The sequence below is a fragment of the Scomber japonicus genome, chromosome 19 (assembly GCF_027409825.1).
Source record: "Scomber japonicus isolate fScoJap1 chromosome 19, fScoJap1.pri, whole genome shotgun sequence".
NCBI lineage: Eukaryota > Metazoa > Chordata > Actinopteri > Scombriformes > Scombridae > Scomber > Scomber japonicus.
In genome coordinates, this window is record NC_070596.1 from 23,874,330 (window position 1) to 23,888,505 (window position 14,176).

Below are 14,176 nucleotides of genomic sequence, written 5' to 3' on the forward strand. Positions count from 1 at the left end.
TTAGTGGCTGTTTGCATGTGTTAGCGTGTCTCCAAAAAACTGCACATACCTGTAACTCTGTCTGTGCATATGGTGTGTGTTAGAGAGAGGTAGAAATGTGTGTTTCCGTGTGTGTATGTGTGTGTGCAGTAGTGCGTGTGTGTGTGTGCAGCACAACTCCATACAAGGATGAGTATGTAAATGGGTTATTATGCTGAGAAGGTCTGCAAATCATTTCCTGTGGGCTGACTATTTATCAGATTCCCCTGAGATTTAGACACTCCTCTCGCAAACTTGTGTGTGTGTGTGTGTGTGTGTGTGTGTGTGTGAGGCTAAAAGACAGAGAGAAAGAGAGAGAGAGAAAAAACAACAAAGTTTAAAAAGTTTTCCCTACATCTTAAAGATTAAGAAACTGATAATTTGCCTCTTTCATTACCAGAAGCAGCATCATGAAAAGTGCGAGGACTTAAATCTGGAAGTGACAAATCAGTGTCAGAGTTGTGCAGTGTGTGTGTGTGTGTGTGTGTGTGTGTGTGTGTGTGTGTCTGTGTGTGTGTCTGTGTTATCTGGGTGCATGTGAGTTCACTGCCTCTGCCTCTGCGTCTGCGACCAGTAAACTCTCTCCACCTTTCATGCACAGACAGAGACCTGCACGCACGCTGGGTGGTGACACTGCTGGCGAGCGAACTGAAAGCTGCAAACGACAAAAGCTGGAACAACAGGAAGATAATTCAGATTTGATTGGTTTCACGTGTTCTTCATAAACAACAAAGTTTTCCTGTGCCTCCGGCGTGTTTTCCTGCAAACATGGAATCCATTTGTCCCCTGTCTTCGGGCCCTGTAGTTGCACCAGGCTCTTACGTATAGCATGTCTCACACACACACACACACACACACACACACACACACACAAACTGAGTCAGTGAAATGAAAGCAGGCGCATAGAGCAAGCCCACCGCTGTGGCACTGGGATCTTTTTGATATACGGTCAGGAACTCATTTTGAAAACAGCCACTTTCAGCTGCTAAAAATAATCCCAAGGGACTCAAGAGACGAAAAAACGTGAATGAGGCTCAACAGATCTGCCTCTCCAGTCAAAATAACGAGACATGTCCTGAGTTTAAGTGAAAAAAAAAAAAAAAGTTTCCTCAGATATAGCCAATTTCACACATGCATGCATACACACAGGACATTTAAAGGGTAGGTGCACTCAAATTACAAAAACACATTTACTCACTTGCCTTTAATTGTGTGTAGCCATGCAGATATAATTCTGGCTTTATTTGTCCAGGTTTTTAGATATCTGAGTCAGACGTTTATATCATGAAGGTAATTCAATTTTGTTTGTGATTCTCAAAGCAACTTTTTTTTCTCCCCCCCCCTCAGGACACACTGACAAAGCTTTACAGTACATAGGAACAATTTCTATGGTTGAAATGAGTGAGTGAGTTAATAGAGGGGAAAAAAGGGAAACATGCATTTTTTTGTAATTTGAGTAAACTGGCCCTTTAATGGAAACTCAGTTAAATAGTTTAAGGCATCTGCTTGATGCTGATAATTCATTTAACAAGTGAATTAGCCAATAATTAGCAATTAAGACACAATTAAAAGTAATTAGAGCAGTCATTAAAAAGTAATGCTGTGCAAACTTTATTTTAAATTCTAGTAGGAAAAGTTTCTAAAGGAAATGAAGGTGAAGTTTGTGAAGTTTTCAGGAGAAGTGCATGACATTTTACACAGAACCATAAAAATCCTGATGTGTTTGACGTTTGAATATTGTGTAAACTTCTGGGTGAGCTGGAGTAAGAATATGCAGAGTGTTGCTGTCAGACTGTGTGACATGTTATCAACCTTGAGATGAAACAAAAGAGTAAAGTGGTGGTTTAAAAAAAAGGGTTTCAAGTGTGTTAAACTAAAAGGTTATACAAAGACAGAAAGAAAAGTGGCTCTAACCATTCTCAGCTTATAATTTTTTCTGTTCTCTCCACATTGTCAGACATAATATGTTTTTGTGTTTGTCACTTAAAAAACAAACAAACACCAAACTCCTTTTTTTTCAGCAGCCTCAGTTGTTATAACAGCATCTCCTCACACACAATGAGCTCAGGTTACAGGCTAAACACCAACTTCAGCTGTTTGTGAGTTGTGTGAGTTGTGAGCTACCACCAAGTCTTCTCAGTCTTATTAGCGTGTGCACCATATGGGAGTTTGGTGGTGCAACAATGCAAACACACACAATGCAAATCCACTCTGCTTTGCCAGCACGCAGAGCAAGGTCAGTGCTAATTACATCTTAGTCTAATCATGATTCCCATGGGATCATCTGACCCCTCTGGTATTTTTATGATTTCAAAAGGAAAATGCCATCTTAGATTGTAGTTTCAAAATCCGTGCACAAATGTTTTAGTGAGAGGGCCTCCAGGCAGCTCCAGGCCTCCATGCAACAATCAGACCACTTTAGAGGGCCACACAATAAACGCTCATCCTAGGAAAAAAAAAAAACGCGTGACTGGCTCAGACCAGCAGGGACAGATGAATAAAGAGAAAACACCTGTTACCTCCATGCACTTCCCTTCATATTTTAAACTCGCTAACTCTGTTAAATCCTCATTTTTAATTCTCAGAGAAATATTTATCTTACACATATAATCATGTTTGACATATTAAAGGTTGACAAACAATTTCAATTAAAGCTCGTGAAGGAGAACTTACATTTTTTTGTGCACGTAATTGTGAAATATTAGATGCCAGATGATCTCCAGCTGGAAATATTAAAGTGTTTTTCCTCATTATTAACCGCAAACGTACTGATAATAACCTTATTCATATAATCTTCGAAACTTATATCAGGACTCACATTCTCGTGGGATTTTATAGGCGATTATTTCCACTTTTCCTCCCCCTCGCTTTCATTTCGGAGTTGTTATCGTTCAGCATGTTCCGTAATACTTTCATAAATCGTCTCCAATGCTCCAAAATGGTGAAATAATGGGCCTTGTCGGCCACCCGCATTTAACTGAGCTGTAAAAATAATGAAAGTCATATTGCGCTGCGGTTTTGAAAATCTGCAGGCAAAGTGCGCAAAAAAAAAGTTTGGAGGAGGTCTTGAGATGTTTGCTGAATAATTATGAATATTTCAGTTTTCGGGTTTTGGAAAGTTACTTGCAGTGTGTGTGTATGTTTGTGTGTGTTTGTGTGAGTGTGTGTGTGTGTGTGTGTGTGTTTGTGCTTTTTGGAGCGAATCCGACAGTAAATTTAGAGCGATTTGAAAGATTGTTAGAGGAGGGGAAAAAAGGAGATATTTTTAGTTATCGAGTCAATATTTCTACTGAGCTGAATGCGGCGACACGTTACCTCAACTCCACATATATAGGCTATATATAGTATATTAGCTCAGAATAAATCAATCAATCAATAGATAAATAGATAAATAAATAAATCTACCGTTTCTAATCTATTTTTATCAGCTTGGTAGCAGTTTTTTAAGAGGTTGCTTTCACGAGCCACAGTTTATAATAAATAAATAAATAAATACGTAAATCAAGTTTAAAGGAGGCTTTTTTCCAACTGATCCAAATTCAATTCCAAATATATTGATCTAATAAAATAATTCCATTCAATAAAATCTTTTTTTTTCTCTCTCCAATGAAAGTATAAATGATCGATGTGTTGACTGTGCAGCGACATGATCCAGCAAACAGATGCAACACGTCGTTTTTTTTTTGGGGGGGGGGGGGGGGGGGGGTCTATAATTCAATCATTATTTATTTATATAGATATGTTTTATTTTTTATTGTATTTCATTTTACCAATTAAGATCGCCACCCACATAGATCAAACTAAAATATAACGGAGACGGTTCCGTTATATTGTATAGCACATTTTATCAATGAGGAAATTCAAAATGCTGCACGTGACCTATAAAAAGACATTTTTAAAAAGACATGAATTGTATTCAGTATAAACTTGAATATGATTTTTAAGAGAGTACACTATAATAGAAGATTCAAATGACTCTAAATTGAAAATAACAGGAGAATAAAGGTTATAGTGCAGCAGCTATGATATCGAAATATTAATAATCCAAAATGTATCTTTAATTAAACAAAAGAGGTGGCAGAAAGTTTCAATCCTGAATTATAAAAGAATAGAGATTATTTTACTGCTATCATCTGTCTTTTCTCCTGGAAAAAGAATGCAGCCTGATTAAACTTATGAATGCATTACAATTATGATTTAATTTAATTATTACATATTACTTTATGATTATGATGATGATTATTGTCATGATTATACTGTGGAAGACCTTAATTGCCAATGTGACCGCTGTGAAACCACCTGACCTGACCCTGTGAGTGAAGGTGTATTGATTTCCTCAGTGTTTCTGCCCCCGTGTGGTGCTGTGACACTTGTGTTTATCCTGCAAACACAGCTGACAACAAAAACCACCTCACTCAACTGTTACATTTGGTTGAATGATGCAGCAAGAAAAACAGGGTTAGAAATAAACATGAAACTGGAGCTTCAACTGAGTGGATCCCACCGAACCATGGTCTGATATTACTGTTATTATTATTATTATTATAGTAGTAGTAGTAGAAGAAAGAGTAGCAGTAGAAGTAGTAGTAGTAGTAGAAGAAGAAGAAGAAGAAGAAGAAGAAGACGAAGAAGAAGAAGAAGACGAAGAAGAAGAAGAAAAAGTAGAAGAAGAAGAAGAAGAAAAAGAAGAAGAAGAAGGAGTAGCAGTAATAATAGTAGTAGTAGTAGAAGAAGGAGTAGCAGTAGTAGAAGAAGGAGTAGCAGCAGCAGTAGTAGTAGTAGTAGTAGTAGTAGAAGTACTAGTAGAAGAAGAAGGAGTAGAAGGGATAGCAGTAGTAGTAGTAGTAGTAGTAGTAGAAGGAGTAGTAGTAGTACAAGTAGTAGTAGTAGAAGGAGTAGCAGTAGTAGTAGAAGTAGTAGTAGTAGAAGTAGTAGTAGTAGAAGTAGTAGTAGAAGTAGTAGTAGTAGAAGGAGTAGCAGTAGTAGTAGTAGAAGTAGAAGTAGTAGTAGAAGTAGTAGTAGAAGTAGAAGTAGTAGTAGTAGAAGGAGTAGAAGGAGTAGTAGTAGTAGTAGAAGTAGTAGTAGTAGTAGAAGGAGTAGCAGTAGCAGCAGTAGTAGTAGTAGAAGTAGTAGTAGTAGTAGAAGGAGTAGAAGGAGTAGTAGTAGTAGTAGAAGTAGTAGTAGTAGTAGAAGTAGTAGTAGTAGTAGAAGTAGTAGTAGGAGTAGAAGAAGGAGTAGCAGCAGCAGTAGTAGTAGTATTAGTAGAAGAAGGAGTAGCAGTAGTAGTAGCAGTAGTAGTAGCAGTAGTAGTAGAAGTAGCAGTAGTAGTAGAAGTAGAATTAGCAGTAGTAGTAGAAGGAGAAGTAGCAGTAGTAGTAGTAGTAGTAGCAGTAGTAGTAGTAGAAGTAGTAGCAGTAGTAGTAGTAGAAGTAGAATTAGCAGTAGTACTAGAAGTAGAAGTAGCAGTAGTAGTAGTAGTAGCAGCAGCAGTAGTAGTAGTAGTAGCAGCAGTAGTACTAGAAGTAGAAGTAGCAGTTGTATTAGTAGTAGTAGAATTAGTAGTAGTAGTAGTAGTAGTAGCAGCAGCAGCAGCAGTAGGAGTAGTAGCAGTAGTAGAAGTAGTAGTAGTAGTAGCAGTAGTAGTAGAAGTAGTAGTAGTAGCAGTAGTAGTAGAAGTAGAAGTAGCAGTAGCAGTAGTATTAGTAGTAGTAGTAGCAGCAGCAGTAGTAGTAGACGCAGTAGTACCAGAAGTAGAAGTAGCAGTTGTATTAGTAGTAGTAGTACCAGTAGTATTAGTATTAGTAGTAGTAGTAGTAGTGGTAGCAGCAGCAGTAGGAGTAGTAGCAGTAGTAGTAGTAGTAGAAGTAGTATTAGTAGTACTAGTAGTAGTAGTAGTAGTAGTATTTTGAGTGTCTACCCAAACTGACATTTTGACCTATTCATACTGAAGTGATCATCATATGATTTTTATTGTCTCACCACACATAAATATGAATAACGTTGGCAATATGTGAACAATTATGACCATTATGACTTTTTCCTCTCTTGATGTTCATTTTATCCCAGCATAGAACATTTAAACACTTCTTCTTCTTTTCTTTTCTTTTCTTGTTTTTTTTTATTTTTTTTTTAATATCTTTGGTAAATTGTCTCCATGTTTGTTTCAGGCTGTAGTGACCGCTTGCATTACCCCTGCCAACATTTAATGGGCATGTACAGTGGTTTGTGCAGCTATTGAGAGACAACAAGCTCTGGATAAATGTGTGTTTATTGAAGCTGAATATAAATACCTCTAAGTTTTCCGAAGCCTTGGAGCACTCAGATAGAGCAGTGTTTGTCCATAAATCTCCAGCTTTTTCTTCCAGGGAGCCTCATCTTTGTGGATTTTATGACTTCATACATAATTATTATGGTTAGTGTACATGATAACAGCTGTGAGAAGAAAGTGAAAGCTCGGTTAAAGGAGGTGTTCACAGTTTTTTCAAGTCGGAATTAAAACAGTGGTCAGGTGCTCAAATGAACATAGATGCAGGTTTTTCTTGCTGTAATTATTCCTCCTGTTCAAACTGACCATTACATCATCTCTAAATGCATTTCCAATGTAAGTGATGAGAAACTAAATTGAAAGTCCTTGTTTTGAGCAAAAATGTATTTAAAACTTTATCTGAAGTTAAAATGAGGCTCCATTAGTCTGAGTTAGTCATATAAAGTGGATATCTTCCACAGTTGCAGTCTTTTTAGTTAAAAAAGTTTGTGTCTTTGTGTCTCAAGGCATTATAACAAAATTAGGGAATTTGGCACTAAAAAGATGACAACTTTGGAAAAAAGTCAAAAAAATCACTTGATTGCACTCACTTGGACAGCGAAAGCCTCATTTTAGTTTCAAATAAACTTTTAAATATTTTTTTGCATGAAAGGAGAACTGAATTTTGTCCATCATCACTTACATTGGAAGAGCATTATGAGACGATCTGAACATATGAACAAGAGGAATGATTACAGCAATTAAAACATGTCAGTATTCATTTGGAGACCTGATAATTGCTTTTGGACAGACTTGAGAAAAATGGTGAACTCGTCCTTTAACTGAGCTTGTAGGTTTCACTTTCCTCTCACAGCTGTTATCATGTACACTAACCATAATAACTATGTATGAAGTCATAAAATCCACTAAGATGAGGCTCCCTGGAAGAAAAACCTCATTAAAATGGAGATTTATGGACGAACATTGTATCTGCGGCCTCGAAGGCTTCAGAAGCTCGCTGAGAACTTACATGTAGTATTTTTTTTAAAATTGTGAACCCATCCTTTAATAATCTGTTGCTGTTGAGTGAAATATCAAGGACGTTTAAGTTTTATTGTGCAGTGAATCTTTTTAAATCATTTCTGACATACAGTATCATCATTGGGAGAGTCTAAAGCAATGCATGAAACTCAGAATAATAACTTTCAGGCTCCATTTCTATTAGATGTGTAGATTTTGCCTGTTATAGGATGGGCATATGTCTTCGTACGCAGGTGGCTGTGCAGGAGCCGAACCGTTCTCCTCACCGCGTCCTCGCTCATCCTCCGTCTTCTGAATCCTACACGGGAAATGAAACAAAACATCTCAAAGAGGTTTGGATTTAAAGAGATAAGAGCTGGCTAATATCCAAATGTTTACAGGCTCAATTGGTTATGCTTAAAGCTCACGTTAAGGAAGCCAGTTGATCTTTAAAAGGAAAAAAAAACACTGACGTTGAGCAATTTCTCCCTTGATCATTCCTCTATTTGGCATTAACCACTGGAAACATCGCGAAACAGGTCAGAAGTTGTGACAACATAAGTGAGAGCTGGTGAGCTGAGCATGTGTTCATATGATCAGGGCAGCAGTTTATAGTTATCCTAGGTTAACTGTATTATTCCTGCTGTCTGCTTTTATTAAAGTGAATTACTTTCCTGGAAACCTGCTGGGAGTAATCGTCTAAAAACAATAAGAGAAAGTGAAAACTTGTAACTTTTTCCCGCTAATGGAACGCAGCTTTGTGTTCACCCAACACGTCCGTCCAGGGATATTTGATTGGATTTCAAATAAATGGGATCCTGCAATTAGTGGAAAGGAAAGCAGCTTTTCTTAATGACAGCATATAACCTTATGTTTCCCTCTTCAATGATCCACTCGGTTTAAAGAACTCGTCTTACTATTTTCTTAACGTTGTGTGTTTATGTTATTAATACTGTGGCACTTTGAGTTTCACTATGAATGAAAGTGTGGTATAAATTACATGTAATATTTATTATTAGAGGGGGAAATATGAACCAAATATTCACATATATTGTAAAAAATGTCTTTGAAATGAAGTTACACCTCTGAAAGGATGATTATATGAGAATATAGGGATCTATATTTAATTTTAATTATCCCCCTTTCATTGACAGGAGACTTATTTGGATAAAAGGTTAAATTGATTATTGATTTTCACCTCTTTATTACAAAAAATATGAAGAGGTATATTCTACGATTTTTAGTGTGACAATAGTTAGAGCTTATGTGACACATTGCTCACAGTACACTAGTGATTTGCGTGAATCCATCCAAGTGTGTTTACTATTATGGAGAGATTCATTGCACCATAATTGGCTGAGAGAGTAATGACGGCCAAAAACACTTTGGGCCTAAGTGTGATCTTGTGGCTAATAAGAAACGAACTCTGGCACACTTTAACCGTTTTAATGAGCGCTGTGTGAAGCCGAGAGTCTTTAACGCACTCAAATCTGATTTAAGATTAAGTCTCTCCCTCAGCTGGCTTTATCTACTCTAGTGTCAACATGTTGCATGCTGGGTAAAGAGCAAAAAAACCCGGGCCTCGAAGGGGATCCATCGTCTGTGGATGACAGCTGTTTTTTTTCTCTTCGGGAATAAAAAGTGATACATGTACCTGGTCCTCTGTCCTCCAAAAAACCACATGCTCATCATAACAGCATGTTTAAGTAATGGGAGACCCCAGCAGGACTAAAACACTGCTTGTCATATTTATGTCTTCACAAAAGTTGGAGCGATGTCAGTCGTGTAAGAGTCGTTTCCCTACCTGCTTCCTCTTAGGTCTGAGCCGTCTGCTTCGTCTGCTGTGAACGCTGCGTTATCCGCACAGCACGCAGCGTCATGTGGAGGAAGGTTAAAGTTATACGGAGGTGGAATACACAGCATCGTCGTGCCACCACGTAACATGATCGGTTGATTTATGCCGCTCAGTGTAAAAGAATGTCCCGCCGAGGTTTGCTCTGTGACAGGCATCACCAGCACGTCCTCATCCCACTGTCTGGAACGCCAGCAGGAGATGATCCCAAATTTGCAGACGCTGGTTAACACAAAAGTGCATCCGACTGAGATCAGGATGGGGCCCAGCAGTTGGGGCCACTCAAAGCTGGGCTTGTCTTGATAGCGTTGCCATCCCATGGTGGTGAAGGTGATACCAACCAGGGTGATGAAGACTCCAGAGAACAGCAAGGTGGCTCCGGTCTTCTCGCCATCCAGCAAACTGTCTGACGGACGAGGGAGCGGAGGAGGTGGACCCAGGTGATCGTGAGGCCCACTGAGGACTACTGTAGGATTTCTAGCACCGTTGGTATCCACTACAGACCTTTGTCCCAAAATGTTAGTCCAGAAACCTTGGGGTGCTTGTTGGTCCATGAGTTCCTCTGGGTGTCACATGTGTGTGTAGACACTCAAACTGAGCCTCTTACTGTGAAGTCAAACTGACTGAACACTGAATAACTATGAAGACACTCACCAGACAAGAGGACAAGTTATAAATTAACCTGCACTTGCTGGGTACTGTGTTCAAATGGCAACTCCTCTGTTTCAGCATGTGTGAATCAACTCATGTGGACAACAAGATTACTATTATAGTCTAAAGTGGTGCTGGGTGCAGAGTACAGTACAGTACAGCAGAAAGGTCAAATTACATAACAATTTTGATGTAATAAAAAATGAAAATTTAACAATGAGAACTAAATGGTTAAAGGTTTGGTCAGATGTCACTAACCTTGAGCGTGATATATTAAAATCAAGAGAGAATATCCTGTGTGTTTAAGGTCAGTCTAAAGAGACAAAGAAATGGGACATAAGTGGGATTCCTGCATGCACAGAACGTGACCCGAAATCCACACTGTCACATGTCATTTCACACGGACACGTCTCCCAACTACAGTGTTATGCATAACTTATCAGAGACGCCTCATGCTGCAATAGTTGAACAATCAGTCTAGCATGTTAAGTGGAAGGCCCTTAAAAACACATCACGCCATACGTGTTACAGTCACAGGCGAAATGAGCTGTACACAGAGTGAAACCCACACGTAACACGCAGGCGGTGTGCTGAAAGAGCCTCAACACTCATACCAGGGTGTCGCTGAAGTCTGCTGAAGGCAACTGGTCCCGCCAAGAAATCCTGTAAGGTGTGGACTTTATGCACATGGTGCTTAAAATGTTAAAGGATAGGTTCAATTTTTTTTAAATATCTGTCATAAAACAACAGTCAGGTGTATATATGAAGTTTTAAACAGGTTTTGCTGGCTTTAATCATTCCTCCTGTTACTCTAGATGTAAATGATGGAGGACAAAAGGTGTTTTCAGCAGAGACTTCAGGTGCCTGAGTTAGCCAAGTAAAGGGGATATTTTCCACGTCGCAGTCTTTTTAGAAAACAATTCCCTCATTGTGTCTAGATGGGTTGTGTTTTCCTGTTCAGCCTCAACAGTGGTAGGATAGTAACAAAAAAAGGGAATCTGGCTCTAAAAACAATGAGACTTGAAAATATGTTAACTTGATTTGACTAATTTGGATGGATGAAAGAGGATTATGGGTTGTGTGCCCCATCATTTACTTATAATAAGAATGGATCTTTTAATGGCCAGTAGAGGAGGAACAGGAGGAGTGGTTTACAGCCAGAAAAACACGTGTCAGTGTTCATTTGGGCATCTGATTATTGTTTTAGGACAGACTTGCAAAATTGTGAACATATCCTTTAAGACTGACATAATTTTTCTCACCTGTCAAACTGTATTTAATTCTTTTCACATGAAAAACTACAAGTAACCAAGGTAATTTCTGTTTGTAGCTACAGTGTGTTTGGCATACTTTACTCTCTATGTCTGTATTTTTTTAGTTTAATTCTCTTTTTATTGTTGTGAGACAAAGCAAAAATGTCTTTTGACAGTGTGTTTCCTCTAAAGGCTGCAGCAGAGCAGCCTGCAAAAACATCAAGACATATGTGTGTGTATGTGTTTGTATGCTACAGTGAAGAAACACCTATGTTCATGAATATTTCATCCTGAATGCAAACACAGTGACATGCAAACATGTTTTTCAGTTGCATTTTATAGCAGTCTGCTCTTCTCCCAGCAGACAGCTTGCATCCGCCTACATAAAAAGCACATCCACACTGCGATGCAATGCGTGTAACAAGCCCGCCAATCGGAAAGAAAGATCAGGCCGTTGCTTATGGCAAAGCAAAACAAAAGTTTTCAGAGGGAGAAACAACTAAACTGCTGCCCTGGTTGCCAATGGCTGATCAAACCTATAACCGGTGCAGTGTGTGTGTATGTGTGTGCATGTGTGTGTGTGTGTCAGTGTCCTTGCATGTGTGCATCTGTCTGTCTTTATGTTTACCATAGCCTCAGCCTCATTTCACTTGGCACTAATGAACAAAGGGACAGATAACTATACAAAGAATCCATATGAGCACAGTGTTTAAAGAACCCCCCAGAATTGAAGCTGCACATATTCTTTCAATTAGAAAACTCCAAATATTTATGGACTGAACATTTCCTCTCTGGAAGGAAGGAGAGCTCTGTATATGTGTGTGTGTGTGTGTGTGTGTGTGTGTGTGTGTGTGTGTGTGTGTGTGTGTGTGTGTGTGTCTCCTGTTGACTCACACTAGGGGTGTATTGATCCCCAGGGCTTATGCTTCATTTCACTTCAGCTCTGCCACTATCCTGTAAAAGTACATCTGTCCAACATCTATACAATATAGTGTGCTTTTTAAAAAAATAATAAAAATCAGGAATAGTCACAAAGCAGCGACCTGTCAAACATCCAGCAGAAGAGGTTATAAAATGACTCTTTTAAACAATGATGCCACTTCACGGATGATGTCATTTAATATCTTTTAAACGCTAACAGATTTGGAGAGGCTAAACTCCTCCTAAATCCGCCTAAATTTATTTCATGCACCCAAGTAGAGCTGCGATGAGTATGAGTCGTGGAATGAGTCGATTAATCAAGAGAAATATAATCTGATATCAATTGTTTTAGTTGTTTTTTAAGTAAAAATGCCAAAAATTTCCCAGTTCCAGGCAATTATTTGTGAAGATTTGCTGCTTTTTTTTGTCTCATGCAATCATAAATTCAATATTTTTGGGTTTTGGACTGTTGGGCGAACAAAACAGGCAATTTGAGGACATCTCCTTGGTTTCAAACAATAAATTGATTAACTGAGAAAGCAATCTGCAGATTAATCAATCATAAAAATAATTATTAGTTGCAGGCCTGCATTAAAACATCAAAGCTGCACACTCTGCTCCCAGATTTATCCCTCTTTCCATCTAGCGGAGAGGAGATCATGCAGAGAATGATCCCCCCCCCCCCCCCCCCCCCCCCGCCCCTCATGTATCTTTTCAGTCTGTTATCCCAAATTCTTAAGAAGTGCTCGAGTATCATATCACCCATGATAGATGACTAATTTTAATGTCAGAATCTGTCGGGCCAATACAGAAGGACCAAAAGGACCATCATAGGAATTAAGATGTGACCATTTCTCAGTCATCCCCTCCCCCCAAACACACACACTTACACACACACACACACACACACACACACACACACATGCTTACCATGACAAATAGCCTGTGACGTGCCTCTGTGAACATGGCACGAAAGGGTCCACTCCCTCTCCCCAGGGCTGATAGGGCGGTGGAGTCTGAGTGTGTCTTCACTGGATCTTTTTAAAAATTTCTTCCGGTGAATCATTTCTAGCAGCGGTCAGGAAAAAAAAAAAATCTACTCTTAAGTAACAACAGTATACTATTTATGTGTCTGTCTGTTTGCAGTTTCCAGGTACCAGCCATACTGTTCCTGCAGTTCGTCATGTCTCCCTGACCTCAGGCTTAGCACACCACCTGACTCAGTGTCTTTAATGTGTAAAAAGGAGCAGAAGGGTGAAGGGTTGGACAAATATAAATCAGACTGTATGGTTTAATCACTCCAAGCTATGATTCAAGCCCAAGAAATGACTTTTTAAAATTTAAAATTCAGTTTATGTTAGAAGACAGAAGACAGAAATTTAAATGACAGCCTCCCTATGGAGAGCAGGCGTAGTGTGTGAACATTTTATTGCAAAGGTCAGCTGTTTCTCTCTCCAGGGGATTTGGAAGATTTAATACTTCCTTTTTTTCACAAACAGGCTAAACTATTGAAATGTGCCTTTTTTTGATTTATCGACAAGACTTCACATTTTAGGAAATACACTTGATTTCTTGCCGAGAGTTATATGAAAAAATGGGTGCCAATCACATGTTTTCACTATAAATTTGTAGCTGTGGTCAGTAACTGATTAGCTTATCTTAGTATGAAAACTGGAGAGATGGATGATGAAATAGCTAGCCTGATTCTGTCCAAAGGTAAAAAGAATCTACTAGCACCTCAGTACCTTACCTGGAGTCTCTGCTGGTTGGGTGAGGGTAACATCACAGTGGAAAGAGGTCACTGCTCCCGGCCAGGAGGTAGTCTAGCACATAAAACTGCAACTTGTTTTCAGAGTTCAGTTTTTGTACAGATTACACACATAAGATATAATGTGTTAGTAAACTCAAGTGGATTTTTTTTACCTTGACGTAGTCAGGTTAGCTATTTCCCCTTTTTTCCTGTCTTTATGACAAGGTCAGCTAACTGTCTTCTAGCTTTAACTTCATATTTAGCTTAATTGTTAACTTCATATTTAGCTTCATATTTAACTTCATATTTAGCTTCATATTTAACTTCACATTTAGCTTAATTGTTAACTTCATATTTAGCTTCATATTTAGCTTCATATTTAACTTCATATTTAGCTTCATATTTAACTTCACATTTAGCTTAATTTTTAGCTCCACATTTAGCTTCATATTTAGATTCATATTTAA

General features: G+C 38.6%; 1 protein-coding gene across 1 annotated transcript; it reads right to left on the minus strand.

The window, feature by feature from the left end:
* Positions 1–7,483: 7,483 nt before the first annotated feature.
* tmem174 (transmembrane protein 174) lies at positions 7,484–9,688 on the minus strand. Its single transcript, XM_053339503.1, has 2 exons — positions 9,087–9,688; positions 7,484–7,601 (listed from the first exon to the last, which is right to left on the minus strand). The coding sequence occupies exons 1-2, from the start codon at positions 9,686–9,688 to the stop codon at positions 7,484–7,486; spliced, it is 720 nt and encodes a 239-aa protein (XP_053195478.1).
* Between the last annotated feature and the right edge of the window lie 4,488 nt (positions 9,689–14,176).

What these genes read in the sequence shown, in the direction of transcription:
- tmem174 (XM_053339503.1), bottom strand. Translation starts at nt 9,688, where the DNA reads ATGGACCAACAAGCACCCCAAGGTTTCTGGACTAACATTTTGGGACAA. An exon ending in TCAGACCTAAGAGGAAGCAG is followed by an intron (nt 7,602 to 9,086) that starts GTAGGGAAACGA and finishes TTTCCCGTGTAG; the next exon opens with GATTCAGAAGACGGAGGATG.